This window comes from Tupaia chinensis, unplaced genomic scaffold (genome assembly GCF_000334495.1).
Source record: "Tupaia chinensis unplaced genomic scaffold, TupChi_1.0 Scaffold000078_1, whole genome shotgun sequence".
In the NCBI taxonomy this organism is placed as follows: Eukaryota; Metazoa; Chordata; class Mammalia; order Scandentia; family Tupaiidae; genus Tupaia; species Tupaia belangeri.
The window spans coordinates 8,339,189-8,361,252 of NW_006159539.1; the positions used below are offsets into that span (position 1 = coordinate 8,339,189).

A 22,064-nucleotide genomic window follows, 5' to 3' on the forward strand; every position below is an offset into this window, starting at 1 on the left:
TGCCTTCCTTGTGTCCTCGTCCAGAGGGTCCCAGAGTCTGTCTCTGTCTCTCATTAGCTCGGGTTACTATCTACCTTGACTCGCAGCCGTAGCGACATCAGCACTTGGAGCCCACAGTTCTCGGTTTGTTTAACTGAGAACATACGGGAGGGTTCCACATACGCCTGGGCTTTTCGTTGGGGCAAGCACCACCTTCCTCCATCCGGTTAGCCCAGTTACTTTTTTCTTAATGATCTGCAGAAGTACCTTACATGCAGGTATGTGCTGTTCTGGTTAAGCAGGGAATACATTTTGATCTGCCATTGTTCATTTTCATTTGTTCTTTTGTTGACATGGCAAAATTACATTGGTTGGATACCCATTCTGGTATGAAGTTACATACTTCCATATAACTTTTAAAACATTTATTTAACTTTATTGTTTATTTCATTTTATTTTGACTGGAGAGGGATAGAGAGAGAAAAGTGAGAAAGCAGGCACCAAGCAAGCCACCAGGTCCAGGACTCGAGCTGTAGTCAGCCATGTGGGAGTCTAATCGTTAACCACTGTGCCACCTGCTGGCCCCAATTTCCATATAACTTTAATATTGCAGCTCATAGTTTACTGAATTTAATTCTTGGGCTTAACATAGAATTGCTTTCTAAGTAATGTAGATCACTTGAGTGTACGTATATGGCAAAAAAAAATGGTGGTTTTTTTTTGAGAAATAATTTTCTAAATCTTTTTTTTTTTTTTTTTTTATGGATAGGGTGAGGATCTGAATTCTGTAAAGCCTCAGAAAAATGTAGATATTCAAACTTTGTATCCCAATTCAGAGATTCTTAGGTTGTCCATGGCATCTGTTAAAACTTTCAGTTATATGGTCTCTGTTATAAAATATCAATAATCTTTAATAAGTGCCCTAAGGCAAGTGGTTTGAGTTTTTAAGCTCATTTTCTCTCTCTTTGTCTCTCTTTCTTTTTTTTAGAAAAAAAAAAAATATATATATATAAAATAAAAAGTGCCAGAGACCACATTTGTTTGCCAGAGGGAGTAAGAGCAAAAAAGAGACAGAAAGCAGCACTAACAGGGCGTAGTCACACCACGATTAAGTCGTAAGAGTAAAAGTGTAAGAAAGGGTCCAGCATGCGGTGTGGAAGTTAAGGTGACTGGATCCTACGTGGCCAACTTTGTGGTCTGAGTCCCAGACTTCGTGGCTTAAAAATCTTGCTGAATATATATATACACACACACACACACACACACACACATATATACATACATACATACATACATACATACACACACATGTGTGCCCAGAATCCCAAGAGGAGAATGGAAGAGAAGGGATCGCAGTATAGCCATCCACCTCTCAGGGGTGATTTCTCACTTTCTGTCTCTGGTGAGTGCACACACCTTATGGTAAAAAAATTATTATTAGTTGTATTTTTAATTGCTAGACAGTGAGTTCATGGTGGGGGGTGGGAGAAGCACCCTCAATGGGGCATGGTTGTGGCATAGTCCCTTCTTCATTTCTTCATCCTGTTGGACTTTTGAGCATGTATTCACGCAGACCAGCATGTTTTTCAGGTCTCTGAGCCAGGATTTGAACTACAGTTGGCCATGTGGGATCCAGCTCCCTTTACCACTAGGTCACAGGGCTGACCTTAGGATATGAGATATTTAAAAGCATTTTTCCTTAAAAGAAATTGTTTAAATAATCCATAGTTTCCATTTTTATCTATTAATATTACCAGAGATAAAATAGGAACGGATAATATATAGTCCAGGAGGTATTCAAACCAAAATTTAAACGGAGCCCGAATATCTCTCTTTTAGTATTATCTAGAATATCCACGTGTTTGCCTTTTGGATAATCACATCAGATTTAGTATTATCAGGTAGTTTAGCTTGAGGAATTATTTTCGATGAAAATTTATTTTGTTTTTACCTTTGATCACAGAGAGAAATGGAAACGGGAGCCCTCGGAAGATGAACAGGAACAAGGCACCAGTGCAGAGAGCGAACCAGAGCAAAAAAAAGTGAAATCCAGGAGACCTGTCCCCAGAAGGTGCACTGCTTGTGTTTGATCTCTGCTGCCCGTGCGCTCACGGGGCCTTAGACTGCGAGGGGTGATGTCGTGCTGGGATGGGAGCCCTTTGGAGATGCACGATGTGTTGTGATCGCGGATCCAGGAAGTCAGCGTTCACTTAGCACCAGCCTGCACTGGCGCCAGCGATGAGATGACTGGGCTGCTTTGGTCGTTCGCGGGCGTGCGCACACACGCAGCTCTCACAGTGGCTCCCGTTCTTCACAGCCAGCTAGTTGTAGTTGTATGCTTTCTGCCTTTTCCGAATTTCTCTGTGTGTTTGACTGGTGTACAAGTTCTTTCTGAAATAACTCATTTCCTAACTTTAAAATACTTGACTCTTATTACCTTGTGTATAGAGACTGTGCAACATTAAGCAGAGGATCTGATTATGTAGCAAGGGAGATAGGCCAAGATGACAACTGTTCTCGTCTGTTCTGTTGCTAATCACAGAATTATGGGAGTCTGGGCAATTTATAAAAATAGATGTTGATTCACCGTATGGTTTGGAGGTGAAAGTTCTAGGGGACACATCTGGTGAAGACTACCTTGCCAGTGGGACATCCTGAGATAATGCACCCTGTCTCTGTTACGGTCTCATTCCATCTCCTTAGTCAGTTATGAAGCAATCATGAGGCCCTATCCCTATGTCTAATTTCTTCCCAAAGGCCCCACCTTTCTTTTCATTTTTTTTAAGAGAGATTTTTTCCTATAGGGCATGTGCACTCACCAGAGAGACAGAAAACAAGAAATCACCCCTGAGTGGATGGCTATGCTACAGTCCCTCCTCATTCATTCTCCTCTTGGGACTTCGGGCACGAGCATGCTCAAGCCACCAGGTCTGAGACTCAAACTGTGGTTGACTACGTGGAGAGTCCAGCAACATAACCATCCTGCCATCTGCTGTTCCCAAGGCCCCACCTTTAAACACCATAATCTGATTAAGTCTCCTCTTACACCTTTACAATATAACCAAAATCTTTTTTTTTTTTTTTGGAGAGGTTTTTGCTCTAGGGCACCAGAGAGAGACAGACAGTGAGAAATCACCACCCCCCCGCCCCCGGGGGGGATGACCATGCCACAATCCCTTCTCTTCCATTCGCCTCTCGGGATCTTGGACATGCATGCACACACGCCCAGCATGAGTTTAAGCCCCCAGGTCTGGGACTCGAACCATGGTGACTACATGAGGGTTTGGCAACATAGCCGTTACGCCAACTGCTGGTCCCTCAATATAACCAAATCCTAACATGTTAATTTTGTGGGGATACCTTCAAACCATAGCAGAAACAAATTTTGGTAATTTTTGATCGGATAGATGGCAACCTAAAATATTGGTGATAGAAAAAGGAAGGCAGGGTCCCCCAGTGGCATGATGGTTAAGGCACAGGATCCCACGTGGCTGACTGTGCAGTTCAAGTCCCAGACCCAATGGCTTGAAAACAACACTGTGTGCATGTGCCTGTGCGTCCAAAATCCTGGAAGGAGAAGTGAAGGAGAAGGGATTGTGGCATGGCCAGCCCCCTTCGGGGTGGGTGTTTTTTCACTTTCTTTTTCTTTCTCACTCTTTGACAAGTGCACCGTGCTCTCTACCAAATTAAGCAAAACAAAAAAGGGAAGGAAACAGGCATACTCCACCCAAGAAAACTATTTCTTTCATGTTCACTGTTGAGGAGAAAGTTAGCAAACTAAGGCCTTTGAGCCAAACTGTGGCTTCAACACCATAACCTGATTAAGTTTTGGTAAGTTTTTACCTGTTTTTGCATGACTGAAAGCTAAGAATAGCTCTTATCTATGAACGTTTATAATTTAGAGTTCGATGGTAGTACTAATTTAATTCTTTTATATTTATTTTTTATGAGGGGTGGTTATTCTTGCTGGGGTCTTGGCATATTGTAATCCCCCTGCCCAGCCTCCCAGTTAGCTAGGACTAGTTGTAAGCCATAGCCCCTGACCTTCCTCAGTTTGGTCCAGGAAACAAACTTGGGCCTCCTACATGTCCACAGATACCACATGGACACCGCACACTGCCCTCCTCCCACCTTTGTCAATGCGGATAAGCCTAGCGCATTAAATTTGAACCCCGATGACGTGAAATTCCTTCAAATGGAATTCTGTTCTAATTAGTAGATACTAGTACAGAAATGTTCTCAGTGGTTATTTCTTCTTAATATTGTCAGAAAATTTGAGAACATTTCTTTTCTCTCATTACAAGTACTTATAAGATGGCCTCAATTTTGCCTCATGCCTGCCAAAGCCTAAAATATTTACTCTTAACTGGAATTTTCTGACTCTGGGCCTAGGATATTGCATACCTCTTCCAGCCTTGCATGAAAATTTATTGACTGAAATTCGTCCTTTAAGTTCAGTCTAGAATTGAAATGTCACTCTAGTTCTGGCTTCTAGATTTTTACTCTTTCTCTTGAAATCCTTGATAACTTGCTTAGGATTGGTTATGTTAAGCCTAAGAGAAAAAGAACTGTGATTGTGAGTTTCCATCTCCCTTCTCCTACCTTTCACCCCTTAATCACTGATGGAGAATTTCCACATGTGAGCTTGTAGGCTGCTCTCAGTCCTGCTGTGTATGGAATCATCAGAACATCTTTCTTTAGTCTGTCCTAGTAGGTGTGTTGCATCTTCGGTAAAATTCCATGTGTATTTCATGTACATGTAAGAAGAATGTATGTGGGGCCAGAAGGTGGCATAGTGGTTAAGGGGCTAGAGTCCCACGTGGCTGACTTCAGTTTGAGTCCCAGACTCCATGGCTTGAAACCCAATGCCAGGTGTGTGTGGTTGCATGCCCAAGATCCTGAGAGGAAAATGGAGGAGAAGGGACTGTAGTGTGGCCATGCCCTGGGGGTGTGGGGTGGTGATTTCTCGCTTTCTATCTTTTTGTCTCTTTGGTGAGTGCATGCGCCTTCTAGAGAAACTCTCAAAAAAAAAAAAAAAAAAGAAAAAAGAATGTATGTGTAGTTGTTTCTTTTCTTTACACAGATAGAAATGTTTTGTGCATCTTATCAGTCCCATAAAACTCTGTTTTTCTTTTCTAATGACTATGTAGTACTTTACTTATCTTTTATGACTGTCTAGTACTACCAACATTTAGTTCCCAGTTGATGAACATTTAGAATTTTTCTGAACATTTGTTATTGCAAGGACTGCCACAGTGAATATTCTATTATACCTGTTAGGTGTATATTCATAGGATCAATTCCTACAAGTGAAATTGTAACATTTTTCTTCAGTAAATATTTTCAAATTGTCCACCAAAGAGATACCATCAGCACACGCTTCCTTGGTATTTTTATGTCGGAGATCCTGGTGAACAGTTGAAAACCATTTCCTGTCTCTCCAGTATGTGATGGGAGATTATCAGCATTAGAATCACCTTCATATTGAAAACGACCAGCAGTTGGCATGATGGCTATGTCGCTGGACTCCCACGTAGTTGACCGCGGTTCGAGTCCCAGGCCCGGTGGCTTAAACACACGCCCGGCGTGTGTGCGTGTGTGCCCAAGATCCCGAGAGGAGAACGGAGGAGAAGGGATTGCAGTGTGGCCATCCGCCCTGGGGGGTGATTTCTCGCTTGCTACCTCTCTGTCTCTGTCTGGCAAGTGCACGCGCCATATAGCAAAAACCTCTCCAAAAAAAAAAAAACAAAACTCTCAAATGTCTAGTGAACTAGAATCTCAGTGAGTGGGGCCCAGAAATATGCATTTTGAACATTCCTCAAGTGAAACCCTGTTTTTATACCACTACTCTGGGAAATTCCGTGGTTTGAAGAAGACACCAAAGATAGAGTAAATTCCCAGCTATTTCTTCTCTTTTCATTTTAGAACAGTGCCCAAACCTCGTGTTAAAAAGCAGCCTAAGACTCAACGTGGAAAGAGAAAAAAACAAGATTCTTCTGATGATGAAGATGAAGATGATGAAGCACCCAAAAGGCAGACTCGTCGAAGAGCAGCTAAGAATGTTAGGTAAATTGTGCCCCCAGAAATTTTTCATTGGTGTGAGGTGATAATGAAGTTGATTGGATGTTGATTCCTTTAAGTCCAGAATTATTCATTTTTGATAAGTAAAAATAATGACCTGTGTTTTGAAGGAAGGTTTGGAAGTCTGATGAGTTTTCTTGCAAAAAGAATGTTGAGCCGGGGGAATGTGGACAGGGTTTGCATCCTATAAAGACAACTGCTTCCTGTTCGTGTCCCGTCGATAATGGTTTAGTGGCACTATCTTCATTTTATAAAGTGCTTTTTCAGGAAAGATGTTTGTCTTGTAGTCTCAGTTCTGAACCACTCTTTAAATAATGCAAATTTTTCTGAAGTTCAGTTTATACAATGATATTTGAGTATTATAGCTTTCCATCAAGCTAAGAGGATACCAAGTATTATTAGAAAGTAAAAGAAAGGAATAGACAGTAGATAGTAATATTTTGCCTTATAGGACTCAAACGACATTTCATTGTTTTTTAGAGGATATGCAGTTTCCTTTCTTTTCTTTTCTTTTTGGAAAGGTTTTTGCTATAGGGTGCGTGCGCTCGCCAGACAGAGAGAGACAGGGAGACAGAAAGCGAGAACTCACGCCCCCCAGGGGAGAAGGCTAACACACACCCGTGCCCGGCGTGAGTTTTAAGCCACTGGGTCTGGGACGCGAACCGCGGTTGACTACATGGGAATCCAGCGACATAGCCATTATGCTAACTGCTGGTCCCAGGATATGCAGGGTTTTTTTTGGTCCATTTAGAGATAGTGAAAGTGAGTCTTGGAGGTAGTAACACCTTCTCCGTTGTATCCAGTGACTAGTTCCAAAGCTGGAGACTTTGAGTGTGCTCAGATAGCTCAGCAAGGTTTCTTGCTCTAACCATACTGCATCCAGAACTGCGTGTTTCTTCTTTTAACTCCCAAACCATTTGTTGTGTATGTACAGAGGGAGGTTAAATTTTAATATTTTATTACCAGACAGTATGTTTATTTGAATTCTTAACAATTTGGGAATATTTAAATTTCATATTCTTCGTGTCGGGAAGACAAAATTCGGGGCTAAAACATTGTATCTTCAGAATATCGACTCTTTTACCAGATGAAATAGTGGCAATTTTTTTCTTTCATTATAAATTTTATTTCCTTGTAGTATTTTCCTTGTTTATGTAGTACAACAAGGAGATGATACTAAAAAATGGGAAAAAAGGAATGTCCTTGATTTTTTTTCTACCTTGCTTTTACCGAATAGTGTCATTAGAGTGATTATTTTGGAAGATGAGTTAACTTCCCTGCAGTATCTATGAGCATACATCAGTCCTTTAGGGGGGAAAAAACAGGTTTGGGCAGCATGTTTTCCAGCAGATGCAAAATCTGTACAACCCCATGGTAGAACCTCCTGTCGGGTGGCGTTTAATTCTGAAGAGGTAGCTCCTCATGTATTCACCGCTGTTCCTTGTGCAGTTACAAAGAGGATGATGACTTTGAGACCGACTCAGATGATCTCATTGAGATGACCGGTGAAGGGGCTGATGAACAGCAAGATAATAGTGAAACCATCGAAAAGGTCTTAGATGCAAGACTGGGGAAGAAAGGAGGTATGTGTCTTTGGGAAGCAAATAACTTATTTATTTATTTATTTTAAAATTATTAATTTTTTTTTTTTTCGGAAGAGGTTTTTGCTATAGGGCGCATGCGTTCGCCAGAAAGACAGAGAGAGACAGAGAGACAGAAAGTGAGAGATCACTCCCCAGGGGCATGGCCATGCGGTAGTCCCTTCTCCTCCGTTCTCCTTTCGGGATCTTGGGCATGCATGCACACACGCCCGGCGTGCGTTTTTAGCCACTGGGTCTGGGATGCGAACCACAGTCGACTACATGGGAGTCCAGCGACATAGCCATTACACTAATTGCTGGTCCCTAATATTATTTAATGTTATTAATTCTTCTTCTTCTTCAGTTTGACCAGAGGGAGAGAGTGATAGTGAGAAAGTAAGCCGCCCATCTGGGGTTTGCATTGCGGTCTGCTACATGGGAGTCCAGTGTCTTAACCACCATGTCACCTGCTGGCCCTGCAATGAACTTATTTCTAAGGATTTGTTTTGGTCAGAGAGTGTGTGTGCTTACCGGAGAGAAACCCTCTCTCCCCATTGGGACTTAGTCCCACCACAGTCATCAATCTCCATTTCTCTATCCCGGAAAGATTTGGGGCCTGCACCACACACGTCGTTCAAGCAACTGGGACCGGGATTCAAACTGTGGGCAGCTATGTGGGATCTGGCTCCCAGTGCATAGGACATAACTGCCACGTCAGCAGCCCAGTGACATGTATGTGTGTCGTGAAATGAGGAGGTCTTTTTGACCCTGTCTTTATGTTTCAAAGCTGAAGACAAAAGAGGGTGTTCAATATGTTTTTGGAATGTTATGGTAAGCTAGTAAAAAGAAATGTTAATGTTTTATAAAGCAGTGATACAGAGATACTAACACTGAACCAATCTTTCTGAAAAGTATTATTTAATTTTGGGGACCAGCAGTTGGTGTAATGGTTATGTGGCTAGACTCCCATATAGCCAACGACAGTTCGAGTTCCAGACCCAGTGGTTTAAACTCATGTCAGGTGTGTGTGCGCCCAAGATCCTGAGAGGAGAATGGAGGAGAAGGGATTGTGGCGTGGCCATCCTCCCTGGGGGGTGATTTCTCGCTTTGTGTCTCTCTGTCTCTCTCTGTCTTTCTGGTGAGTGCACACGCCCCATGGGAAAAACCTCTAAAAAAAACAAAAGTACTATTTAATTTTATTCATCATTATTATTATCTAATTTGACCAGAGAGAGACAGAGAAAGAGAGGTAGAGCCAGCCGCCAGGTCCAGGACTTGAACCATGGTCAGCCATGTGGGATTCCAGTGCCTTAACCACCACACCACCTGTCAGCCCTGAAGTAATCTAGTTTTATTTAGTTGTTTCTGAATCTCCTTGTGAAAATATTGAATTGAACTGATAAAATACATATTTGTATGATAGTGAAGTTTTTTTATACCTTATTGAGATAAGATAACAATTGCTTTATAATAACTTTTCCATAAAGGAAATAACAAAATAATTAATACCTTTTGCTCCCTGTCCCCCCTATTTTGATTCACTTTGTGTTGGAAGAGTTAACAGAGGATTTTGGGTAGGAGTATGTATTTTGACTTTCTATTCTTACTTTTGGATAGAGAGATAGTTTTTTGATTTTATTGGGATTAAGAAAAAATAATGTTGCCGTGGACCAGCAGATGGCATAATGGTTATGATGCTGGACTCCCACATAGTCAACCGAGGTTCAAGTCCCAGACCCAGTGGCTTAAACTTTACACCTGGCGCATGTGTGCGGGTGCCCAAGATTCCAAGAAGAGAATGGAGGAGAAGGGATTGTGGCGTGCCCATCCTCCCTAGGGGGTGATTTTTTGCTTTTTGCCTCTCTTGTCTCTCCAGCAAGCACATGTGTCCTATAGCAAAAATCTCTCTTAAAAAAAAAAAATAGAATGTTGGCTGATTTTTATTGTGCTGGGATAGAAGATTTCTTTGATTTCAGCCTACAAGTTTTGGAATGTATTTTAAAATAATAATAATTGGGCTTGGGAACCAGCAGTAAGCGTAATGGCTATGTCGCTGGACTCCCACGTAGTCGACCGCGGTTCGCGTCCCGGACCCAGTGGCTTAAAACTCACGCCGGGCGCGTGTGCGTGCATGCCCAAGATCCCGAGAGGAGAATGGAGGAGAAGGGATTGCAACGTGACCATCCACCCTGGGGGGTGATTTCTCGCTTTCTGTCTCTATGTCTCTCTCTGTCTGTCTGGCTAGCGCACGCGCCCTACAGTGAAAATCTCTCCAAAAAAAAAAAGTTACAGGCACTTAGTCTGTAACACTATAATAATTGGGCTTGCATTTTGAAAACATTTGAAATTTTTGATCCTGTTTATCCTGTATCATTTGTGAGTTTCTGCTCATTTCGACTGTAAGTATTTTAGTCCTTCATTCAGGAAAGAGAATGTTTAGGCAGTTACTTACTCAGAAAGCTGTCTGTTACCTGGTTTAATACACTCTTTTTCAAGCTTAACTGAATCCTTTTGTAGCCACTGGAGCTTCTACTACCGTATATGCAATTGAAGCTAATGGAGACCCTAGTGGTGACTTTGACACTGAGAAGGATGAAGGTGAAGTCCAATACCTCATCAAGTGGAAGGGCTGGTCTTACATCCATAGCACATGGGAGAGTGAAGAGTCGCTGCAGCAACAAAAAGTAAAGGGCCTTAAAAAGCTAGAGAACTTTAAGAAGAAAGAAGATGAAATCAAACAATGGTATGTTCTCCATTACCAATTAAAGAAACATATTTGCTGCCTGAGCGCGTTTCCCTGGAAGGTTTTTAAATAATGCATGCACTAGGGGCCAGGAGGTGGTGTGGTGGTTAAGGCACTGGACTCCCACATAGCTGACCGTGGTTTGAGTCTTGGACCTGGCGACTTGCTTTTCACCTTCTCTTACTTTCTCTTCCTCTCTACCCCTCTCCGGTGAGTTAAAAATAATAATACTAAAAAAAAAAATAGATAATTTTTTTTAAAAAAAGTAATGCATGGAGTATATAGCTATTTAGGATGTCACATTTTATCTTGATCGTCTGAATATAGCATAATCCATAAAACAGAACTCTGTTTTCTAAAGCCATAGCCTGAAAATGCAGGCTAATAACTAGCTCATTGAGCATTGTTCACACATTATTTCTCTCTCTCTCTGTCTCTCTCTTTTTATTTAAGTACATCCTGCTATTTGCCACAGTATAGATGATCTTCTGAAGTTTTTTATTTTACTTTACTTATGGCCAGAGGTTGTGTCCACGCACTCGACAGAGACAGAGGGAGAAAGCACTCTCCCTATACACCTCACAGGGCCTGGTCACGCCACAATCCCTTCTCCATTGCATCACCTTGTTGGGATTTTGGGCACCCAGACACATGTGCCTAGTGTGTTTCTCAAAGCACCAGGGCCAGGACTTGAACTGTTCAGTTGGCCATGTGGGAAGTTGGCTTCCTTAACCCCTAGGCCATGGAGCCAGCCCCACACTTTTTATCTCTGTAAGCTTCACAGTAAGTGTATAAGGTTTGTATTGCTACCTCTATTTTATAGGTGGGAAGAGAAAGACTCAGAATAACTGCAAGTGGACCCAGAATTTTAATTCTGGCAGCATGATTCCACAGCAACCCCCCCCTTTTTTTCCTCCAACATGCTAGTGGCTGTGTATGTTTGCTGGAGAGAAAAAGGGGGGTGCCACTGGGGTATGGTCATGCTGCAGTTCTTTTTCCTCTCTTTCTCTCTCTGTCAGGATCCTGGGCGTGCATGCACATGGGCCAGGTGCTGGACTGAAACTGTCAGCTGTGTGGGATCCAGCCTCCTGTGCCCAGCATTCAAATGCTGTGCTATGGGGCTGGCCCAGAGTCCGCTCTGGTTATTTTCTTGTGGTTAGGCTAGTGTGGCTTAGATGTGATGAGTTAATAGTCTAGAACTCTCTGGGTATGATATGCTTAAAAAAAATCTTGATTTTCTACAATTTGGAGAAATGTGAAGGAAACGATTAGAGAACTTTCGAAACTGTAATAGTCCCTTGAGTTTAATTTACTTTCAGCTTCAAATGTGTTGGGTTGCATGTGAGAAATTTGTAGAGCTCTGGCACTATCAAACTTAAACTGAGTAATGAGTGGTATCAAGTTTAACCTGTTAGTTCAGTGTGACCAAGTTATTATGGATGAAAATGTGCATATGATTCTTTTTTTTTTTTTTTAAGAAAATATTTGTTTTTTAACCATAGAGTACGTGTGCTTGTCAGAGAGAGAGAGAGAAACAGAAACAGCGAGAGGGAAAGTTAGGAATCACCCCCTGGGGGAAGGACAAGCTACAGGCCCTTCTCCATTCTCATTCTGGGATTTGAGGCATGCATGTACATGCGCCCAGCATGATTTTTTTAGCCACCAGGTCTGGGACTTGAACTGTGGTTGGTCATGTCAGAGTCCAGCACCTTAGCATCTTAGCACTTGTTAGCCCCTGAGCATTTGGTTCTAATGCTAGTATTACTGTTATGCAAAATGATTTTACTTTAGTAAATTATGTATTTTTCCTTTGACTCAAAAGCAAAAATAATATACCTTTATGATAGGGAAGCAGGTGTTAAAAGAATGAGAAATTTGAAATTTTCTGAAAATATAGTTACATCTAATTTTTTTAAGGATTATTTACATATTATTATAATTATTTTTTAAGTTGATCAGAGAGACAAAGAGGAAGAAAAAGTGAGAAAGCAAGCTGCCAGGTCCAGGACTTGAACCACAGTCAGCCATGTGGGAGTCCAGTGCCTTAGGCACCATGCCACCTGCTGGACCCTTTATATTTAATTTTAAGTTGCTGCTGTTGTACCTGTAAAGAGTTTTGGTACTAATAACTAGTTTTCCAAAAAGCCATATTTAATCAATCTCAAAACTCATGAGAGGAGTTACTTCATTTAATTTTTTTTTTTATTTAACTGTATTTACTTACTTATTTTAATTTAACCAGATTGGAAGGCGCAGGGAGAGAGAGAGAGAAAGTGAGACAGCAAGCCACCAGGTCCGGGACTCGAACCACGGTTGCCATGTGGGAGTCCAGTGCCCTTAACTACTATGCCACCTCCTGGCCCCCGAAAAGATACTTCTTAAAAAAATTTAGAAGACATTTTTCTTGTTCTGATCTGTTTGGATATATGAATTTGTCACATTAAATAATTATTTTGGGTTTTATAGGTAGGACACATCAGAGAGGCAAGCAGCTTCTATATCTCATCTCTCAATTTTCAGTGTTTATTAAAAAATGCTTTTGTGTAATCTCTGGCTTAATTACTAGTAGTGATTACTGTTGGAACAGATTAAAGGAAAGAATAGGGTTTCCCCCTCTATCTTTGTTTTTTAATTTGTCTCCTCACTTTTGCTTGTATTGTGAACGTGTCCCCCAGATCTAATTAGCGTATCTTTTTCTTGTCTGTCTTTTCTTTTCTCCAGGTTAGGTAAAGTTTCTCCTGAAGATGTGGAATATTTTAATTGCCAACAGGAACTGGCCTCAGAGTTGAATAAACAGTATCAGATAGTAGAAAGAGTAATAGGTAAGTTCATCGAAACTTACATTAGCCGTGTTTGAGCTCTACAAATAATGGCTTTTGCTTTTGGGAGTAATATAAATTAAAAAATTGATTTGGTCAGTTGACTCTTGAGACTAGACAAATGTCTGGATTTCTTTGGAAGGAAAAACTAACCAGATTTGCTGGTAAATTTGGATGTAGGGGATGAGAAAAAGATTTCAAGAATGAGGTGAAAATTTTGACTGAGCATAGAGGAAAAGAGAAGTCCCATTTACTGAAATGAAAGGGTGAAGGCAGGAGCCGATTCTGGAGTGGAAGTCAGGAGCTTTGTGTGATGCATGAATTTGAAATACTTCTTAGCCACCTGTTGGGGGAGTCTCATGAAAGCTGGAGCATATCTGAACCTGGAGTGTAGAACTCTTGTTCTGGGCTGGAGATTTCAGTTTTGACATTTATAAAGTGTAATCTTAAAGCCTGAGATGAATGGGATCGTCAGAAGTAGGGTAGAGATGGTGAGGAGAGGAAATCTGAGAGCATTCTGGCCTTTAAAAGCCAGAAAGAAACCTGCTAAGGCGACTGAGAACAGCCAGTGAGATTGGAGCAGGGTTGTCAGAGTGGCATGCAGGAAACCAGGCAGTTCTCTGGGCCTGGAAGAGGAAATGCTAAGTCAAGGACAGGCAGGACAGATTTGACCCTCGAATTTGGCAGTAGGTATGGCACTGGTGACATGGATCTGTGGCATGGTGAGGGTGGGTTCAAGCAACCAGAGGCGGCAGCACATGTAAGCAACTTTTCTGGGAGTTTTATTCTAACGGGGAGTGGGAAGGAGGGCAATAGCTTGAGAGGGAGGTGAGAACCGTTTTTATTTTCTTTTTTAAGATGTGAGGTAGTAGAGTGTACTTATCTGTATTCTTATTTCTGGAACGTAAAAAATTTCTCTCTTTTTTTTTTTTTTTTATTATGATTTTAACTTTCTGTCTCACGTTGCTTCCATTTAGCTGTGAAGACAAGTAAATCTACATTGGGCCAAACAGATTTTCCAGGTAAGCAAGAGATCTTGTTTATAAATGTTGTTTAGCATTTGAGATCCGTGTATGTTTTTCAGATTTTTTACAGTTTTGCCACGTGGTTATTTAGTTTTGCATAAAATAAAGTATCACTCCCTTTGCTTGCTGATCTGTCCATTTTTATATATGATGTAGCTCACAGTCGCAAGCCAGTACCTTCAAACGAACCTGAATATCTATGCAAGTGGATGGGACTGCCCTATTCAGAGTGCAGCTGGGAGGATGAAGCCTTGATTGGGAAGAAATTCCAGAGCTGCATCGACAGCTTCCACAGCCGCAACAACTCCAAAACAATCCCAACAAGAGAATGCAAGGTGTGGAGATTGCTACCTTTTTTTTTTTTTTTTTAAACACCATTTCTCAACAGTTAATAGAAGAGCAAATACTATACAAGTAAATGATGATCCCCATTCTGAAGTGAAGGGAGATAAATGTGATATTAAAGTAAAACAAAATCAGTGAAGAGGATGAGCCATATAATGGCTTTGTCAGCTTTCTAAACACTTAATTTGTTGAGTTAGAAACAGAGATGTGTGGAGAGTGTTTAAAAGGGAGGGAAGTGACAGGAAAGGGGTGTGTCTCTGAAGTCTACATAAGAAACTAGATGGTTTTTCACTTGCTTGATTGGTTGTACAAATCCTTTTCCTTCTTTGGAACCTATTCCATCTAAAAAGTGGTGTACTTGGGTCCCTAGAGTAATAAAAGTGTGTTTCACACATGGGCTCTGTTTCTGAGAAGTTGATTTGCAAGTTACTGGGACCAGACTTCTGTCTGTGAAAACCAGCGTCCTGGCAGGTAGAATGAATGGGCTATGGACTATGTGGTCAGTGAACTACAGAGATCAGATGTCGCTGAGCTCCAGTGGTCATCGAGAGGTAGTAAGCAGAAGCCGAGGTGCTTGGATTGTCCCTGGTCCTTATATAGAGGATTGGTGCTTGATCGACAGACAAATGGGGCCATAGAGTATTGTCTTCCCGTGAAAGGTACAAAAAAGTTCTCACATAAAAGGAGAACTACCAGACTTGAGGTTGGAGAGGGAGATGTTTGTAAGTGCGTTCAGGCGTGTGTGTGTGTCTTGGCTATTCTGAAGGCTATTTTCACTGTATCCTATGGGTATTGGTACCCTACTTAGTAGAGCAATTGGATGAAAGCAGTATTTTATTTAGAAAACCTCATCTAATGGCATGTGCGTAGGAGACTCTGGAATCGGTAATTAGAGCCACTAGGCTGTCAAAGAAGTCTGTGAAAGAAGAATTTGCTTGAGGACAAGGGAGGTCACAGTGGCATGCATGGGGGGATCGGGTGGGGGGAGAAGCACTGGGGGGCAGGTTTGGCAGGAGTGGGTAGCTGGTTGGTTTCTGGAGGGTGAGAGTGAGGAGTCAGATTCCATTCACTGCTCTCCCAGAGGACTGCTTGAAACCATCAATGACCTTATCAAATACTCTATTAGGATGCTAGTTCCCATAATAGATACCACTGCTCTTCAGGGTAATACTTCCTGAAAAATTATTTCTGTGGCCAAGTAATTTGGGGACATATACCTGAATATATTTCTACTTGTAAATTCTCACTGTAGACACAGATGTTAGACTTCAGTAAAGAAGTTTGTAAAACTTTTGATCCATTGTTCCCCAAACCGTTAGACCATAGAATCCACATTTTGTGTACAACATAAAAGACTTGGACTTATTGGTTTGCTGTTCTTCAAATCTGTGGAGGTGAAAACCACAACCTTTTCATAAGAAAGCCAAACTCACAGAGTAGGGGTTCATGGTAGGTTAACTGCATTTCAGAACTTACAGATCTTTTTTTTTTTTTTTTGAGAGGTTTTCGCTATAGGGCATGTGCACTCGCCAGAGAGACACAGAGAGAGAGAGAGAGAGAGACAGAAAGTGAGAAATCACCCCCCACGGGAGATGGTCATTGACGCAATCCCTTCTCCTCCATTCTCCTCTCAGTATCTTGGGCACGCACGCACACGTGCCTGGCATGAGTTTAAGCCTCCGGGTCTGGGACTTGAACTGCAGTCGACCACATGGGAGTTTAGCTACATAGCCATTGCACTAACTGCTGGTCCCCACAACTTAGAAATCTTACTATGGCTAAAGTTCCGCATTTAGCTTATGACAAGACTTTTTCATAAGATAATAGGAATTTAAATCTGCTTACGAAAATGGGACACTCTTAATGTCATATAGTAGATGATAAAAAAATAAAGTGCTGTTTGACAATGTTCATAAACCTATTTCAGGTAAGGAGCAAGTTGACCAAAATATTTTATTTCAGGATGAACCCTGGCTTTTGACACTATATATAGATCCTAAAGAAGGGGTGGTGGATTGGAGGCAGTGATTCATATGTGACGTTGAAATTTTTACTGCTTTAGGGTGTGCAGAGACCATACATCGTGGCTAGTATTTTAACATAGGAACAGGAAGCACATTGTTCTCAGAGCTAGCTTTGTTAACTTTTGTTTTTTAGGCCCTGAAGCAGAGACCACGATTTGTAGCTTTAAAGAAACAGCCAGCGTATTTAGGAGGGGAGAATCTGGAGCTCCGAGATTATCAGCTAGAAGGTCTCAATTGGCTTGCTCACTCCTGGTGCAAGTAGGTAGAAAACACGTTTTAATTTTTCTTTACTATTTCTGACACCTTTATTGTTAGATGCAAAGAATTGCTTCTGTATTATACAGAAATACATACATCCAGATATACATACGGTGAGAGAAATTCCTCCTAAGAATTTTTATGTTTGTAAAATACTGTTTTTTAATGGAGTTAAGTTATTTACATATTTCCTTTGTCATTTTTGTGTTTCCTTTCTTTGAGTAGTGCACGTGCCCTATAGCAAACTAAAAAATAAAAAACAGACATAATCTGACCAGCTTCTTGTAGCAATCCAAATCTTGATTATATTTAGACCATTTGTTTTTCTGCTAGTTTTGACCTCTACTTTTTTGCTTATGCAGGAGGCTTCAGTATTCAGGATAGTATTTGCAGTTATTTGTTAAGTTTTTGCTATAGGGTACCTGTTCTTTCCAGAGAGGGTCAGAGAGACAGAGAAGGAAAGAGAAATCTCCCTGACCTCCATTCTCCTCTTGGGGTATTGGGCACCCACACACACAAGTGCCTGGCATGATTCTCAGGCCACCCTGTCCAGGACTCAAACCACATAGCTGGCCGTGTGTGATCCAGAGACTCAACCTCCACACCAAGCTGGCCCAGTATTGCAGGTTTGATATCTGTAAGATAAACCATCTGCTGATTCAACCAACTGTGGATCACAACTACTTGGTTGTGTTTGTACTGAACTAGTAGGTTTTTTTTTTTTTTTTTTCCCTTGTCCGTATTCCCTGAATAATATACAATGGACGAACTCTATACATAGCATTTATATTGTATAGGTATTATAATTAATCTAGAGACGATTTAAAATATATGGAGGATACGTATAAGTTATATGCAAACACTACACCATTGTATATAAGGGAGTTGAGTGTCTATGGATTTTGGTGTCCTGGGAGGGTAGTCTTGGAACCAACAGCGTGCAGTTACCAAGGCATGTCTGTAACTTTAGTGAGAACAAGTTTATTTCAGGCTCACAGTAGATGTTTTGTTGGGCTGTCGCTGTGAATATTGGCATCATTGATACTTGTGCGTGCATAACACTTTTCGATGAATTAACTGTTTTTTTTTTTTTCTTCTTTCTGCAGAAGTAACAGTGTAATCCTTGCTGATGAAATGGGCCTAGGAAAGACCATCCAGACCATATCATTCCTCTCCTACCTGTTCCACCAACACCAGCTGTATGGCCCCTTTCTTATAGTCGTCCCTTTATCCACCCTCACCTCATGGCAGAGGGAGTTTGAAATCTGGGCACCAGAGATTAACGTAGTGGTTTACATAGGTGACCTGATGAGCAGAAATACGGTGTGTAAACTAATAGAGTTGGGGTAGAATCTGTGTTATAAATGTACTTTAGAAATTCATTTAAAGCCTGTAATAGAGTTACTAGTGTAATATCTAGTAAAATTACTAGTTTGATATTGTGCTGTGTCCCTACTATGAAGAGATTGATGTATCACAAAAATGTAACTCAGATATTTCTTAAAACATGCACTTGTTATTAGAAAAGAAAGAGCAGTGCTTGAGTTTTTCAGCTGGATTGTAATTTTAAAAATTATTTTATTCATTTATTATTATTATTGTTACCATTTTTCATTTGACCAGAGAGAAACAGAGAGAGGGAAAGTTAGAAAGCAAGCCACCGGGTCTGAGACTTGAACTGCACTTGGCCATGTGGGAGTCTAGCACCTAACCACCATGCCACCTGCTGGCCCCCTGGATTGCAGTATTTTTTTTTATCTCTCTGGTCTTTGTACTTCTTAGACCGTTTTATATATGATTTTATATATTTGTGTAGAGATATATTACTGAAAAGAATGAAGTTCTTAGAGTTTGTTTCCCGATCTCTTAAACTGATGAGATTACATAATTTATGAGAATGAAATAAAAGTAAAGGAAACCAAGCCATTTCAGGGCTGCAAGAATAATTATTTGTCTGTAACCAAACTTAACCTGAGCATCATGAATTTAGAACACAATGATGTAAGTTTATCTTTGTTAAGGAAAACTTTCTGTGGTAGTTATTGTATTTTAAAAAGCATCTGCTGTGCGCCAAGCCCTTGGGCTAGGTTCTTTATATATGATCCTCATGATAGTCTTCAAAGTTGATGATACTCTTTCCATTTGACCAGTGAGGACATTGACTCGGAGATCTGACACTTTTCCTAGGCCCCTAGAATGTGGCAGAGCTAAAGCTGGGACATAGGTGTATCTGGTTCCAGAATTTGGCTCTCTCACCTCTGTAGGGAAGCCGCTTCTCGGAGGTTGCTTATAAGAAGCGCAATCAGGAATCTTCAGACATTTGAGATAATGCCGTAATGCTGTGTTTTCATGCTAATCCAAGTTTATTTTTAATTAAGTACTTTTATTAAACTTGTCTGAGACCCTGGCTGATTTTATTGCTCTAATTTTGAGTAGCTCTTAGCTTGATTTGTTAACCATTAGAAAAAGAAGAAAGGAAGAACTTCCTATATTAAATAGAATAACTTTAAATCACTCCTTCCAAAGGTGAAGGCAGGCAAAGAAAATGAACTCTGAAAAATTGCGGAGTCAGGACATTTTTTTTTGTGGCCTCCAGAACTTGGATTTTGTTTATTTATTTATTGTTGTTGTTATTATTATTAGCATTATCAGTTTGACCAGAGAGAAGGAGAGAGAGGGAAAGTGAGCAAGCTCTTTCCTTTTCTCCCACTTGGTAGCAGCCACCTGCAAAGCATTTACTGTCCTTTTCTGCAGTACTTAATGTGACAGCCAAACTACCGGAGCTTTCTAATTCGCCACGTGTTTGTTTGCTGAGTGTCAGATTACACCTCAGTAAGGATGTGTTAGTTTTTGTGTTCCTTTACAGTTGACATTATTTTCATTTGTATTAAATTACACTTTGCTGCTGTAAGCCTTCGTTTCCTTTTTCTTGAGGGCTACACCTCTCTCCTCTATAGTTAATGAAATTAGTGACAGAATCAGAGGTTAGAATTTGTTTTTACCTGTTAATAAAAGTATTACTCTATTCAGAGAGTGATCAAAGTATATTTATTTCCTCAAGTAAATTTTAGGATCTGGGAAATTTCTAGCTGAATTAAGTCGGCGGTTTTAATTGCTGACAGTGGCATTTTTCTTGGTCATATGTGTCTTGGGTGGCCAATTTGTTTGAATTCTGGCAGTAAATTTTTTTTGCTGCTCAGTGACTGAAGTTTTAACTGCCCTTCTTAAAATGATAACTGCTCTATACTTTGGTTGTGTAAGTCAGTTTTAAAGATATAAGGCATTCATTAAATTCTAATAATTTATTTTTATGTGGCATGTTTTTATTACATCTATCACAAGACTTGTGTGATAGAAAGTAGAAAAGTAGAAAAAAAAAAAGGTCGAAGTTGTGTCTTAATTACCATTTTCTCTTATAGATACGGGAATATGAATGGATTCATTCCCAAACCAAAAGGCTGAAGTTCAACGCACTGATAACAACATATGAGATCCTCCTAAAAGATAAGGTGTGTAATTGGTAGCTTAAAAGCTAAATCTTATCCAGGGTGACTGGTCCGAGTGGTAGGATCTGTGCCTCCCACTTGCCATGTTATTTTTCTTCCTTTATTTAAAAAAAAAAACAAACAACAAGTAAACAAATAACCAAAGAAATGCTCCAAGAAGATGAAGGTTATAAATAGAAAACAGAACATTCTAATTGAAGAGGACCTTAGGTCACCTAGTCCAATTGAATTAAAGAGAGTGAAAGGGTGCTGAAGCCAGCAGTTGGCCTGAGATCATAGTCAGTCACTGGAGATGGCTTGAACACCATTTCAGACATTTCTCAACATGTTAAGGCATTTCTCCAGAGCAGATGATGTGAATGGTCTCTGTGAAGAAAAGAAAAATGAAGCTCTTTTCACTGTCTCTTTTCCGCAGTTAGTAAGAAATACACAGAGTAGGTAGATTCCATTGGTAGTAAGTGAAAACAAGCTCAATGTGTTGACTCTGGGTGTTTCCGTGCTTCAGGGCTAGGGTAGAGAGTAAGCAAGAGAAGAATCTTAATTAAGGGGAGAATACAAAATTAGTGTGGTTTGGGGCTTTGTTTTGTTTTTGCCCAGCATACCAATTCTTGTGTTCTTGCTTGGGGGCATGCAGCAATACCTGGTCTAAGAGGCCTGCCTGTACTTTTCAGATGATGGGGAACTCTTTTACATAGACACCAGTGTGGCAGCTAACAGAACGAACTGAAGAGTCCTAATGTACGTTAAGTCAGTGAAGAGTAAACGTGTCTATGTATACCTTTGTGATGGTGTTTGTACAGAGATAATTAACACTTGAAAGCACTTTTGGGTTTCCTTCTGACCTGGTGGCTCGTTCTGTTTTGTTTTCACTTTAGACTGTGCTGGGCAGTATTAACTGGGCCTTTCTGGGAGTGGATGAAGCCCATCGGTTGAAGAATGATGACTCTTTATTGTATAAAACTCTGATTGATTTCAAGTCCAACCATAGGCTCCTGATTACGGGGACCCCACTTCAGAATTCCCTCAAAGAGCTCTGGTCCTTGCTGCACTTTATTATGCCGGAGAAGTAAGCTCCTTCCTGTGTATTTCGAAAGATGCTAGAATGTCTGAAATGCCGATGCTTTTTCACTTTCCTAATAGACCTTAGGGAAAACATGGCATGGTTGGGGGAAGCGAAGCTTTAAATGCAGGCAAGGAACAACTGTAGTAAAATATTCCATAATTAAATGATAGAAAGCATAGAAAACATAGAAATTAGCCTGCTAAGGAGGAGAGCATATTGTCTACCAAAAGGTTGATTTGCTTGAAGGATTTGGGAAATAATTGTTGAATGGGAAACATCATCAGACCACCTCACTGTTATTAGAAGGTAATCGATATAATTGCAATGTACAAGGTCCAGAAACTGTCAGTATTTAAAAAGTCTTCAATCCATATCTTCAGTAATAAAAGCATCAGCTTTAGCTCTTACTCATATGTTTTACCTTATTAAAGGCCTATGGGATGTTTTTATTGAAAAGATTTTCATGGGGGAGATAGTTTCCACATGTCATAAGAGCTAAAATTATCCAAACGTGTTCAGTGATACTTAGCATGAAACCTAAATATATTACTCTGCTTTGGAAGACTCCAGTGGGTTTGGCACCGGGACAGTACTCTTGATTCCTCGCAGGCCACCCAGGATGCTCCAGTCATTCTGGTCAT

The 22,064-nt window shown here is 40.6% G+C and overlaps 1 protein-coding gene across 5 annotated transcripts in view; it reads left to right on the forward strand.

Moving 5' to 3' along the window:
• The window catches only part of CHD2 (chromodomain helicase DNA binding protein 2), a 125,841-nt gene that overhangs the window by 26,246 nt on the left and 77,531 nt on the right, over nt 1-22,064 (forward strand). For 4 of the 5 annotated variants that reach the window (XM_027769131.1, XM_027769133.1, XM_027769132.1 and 1 more), the window contains 11 exons: nt 1,943-2,050; nt 5,905-6,045; nt 7,510-7,643; nt 10,158-10,383; nt 13,105-13,205; nt 14,180-14,224; nt 14,384-14,562; nt 16,730-16,854; nt 17,961-18,177; nt 20,274-20,363; nt 21,236-21,426. In XM_027769131.1, the coding sequence (XP_027624932.1) occupies nt 1,943-2,050; nt 5,905-6,045; nt 7,510-7,643; nt 10,158-10,383; nt 13,105-13,205; nt 14,180-14,224; nt 14,384-14,562; nt 16,730-16,854; nt 17,961-18,177; nt 20,274-20,363; nt 21,236-21,426 (1,557 nt within the window). Of the gene's footprint in view, nt 1-1,942; nt 2,051-5,904; nt 6,046-7,509; nt 7,644-10,157; nt 10,384-13,104; nt 13,206-14,179; nt 14,225-14,383; nt 14,563-16,729; nt 16,859-17,960; nt 18,178-20,273; nt 20,364-21,235; nt 21,427-22,064 lie in introns of those variants that run through there. The other variant, XM_027769134.1, reaches the window with a different exon arrangement.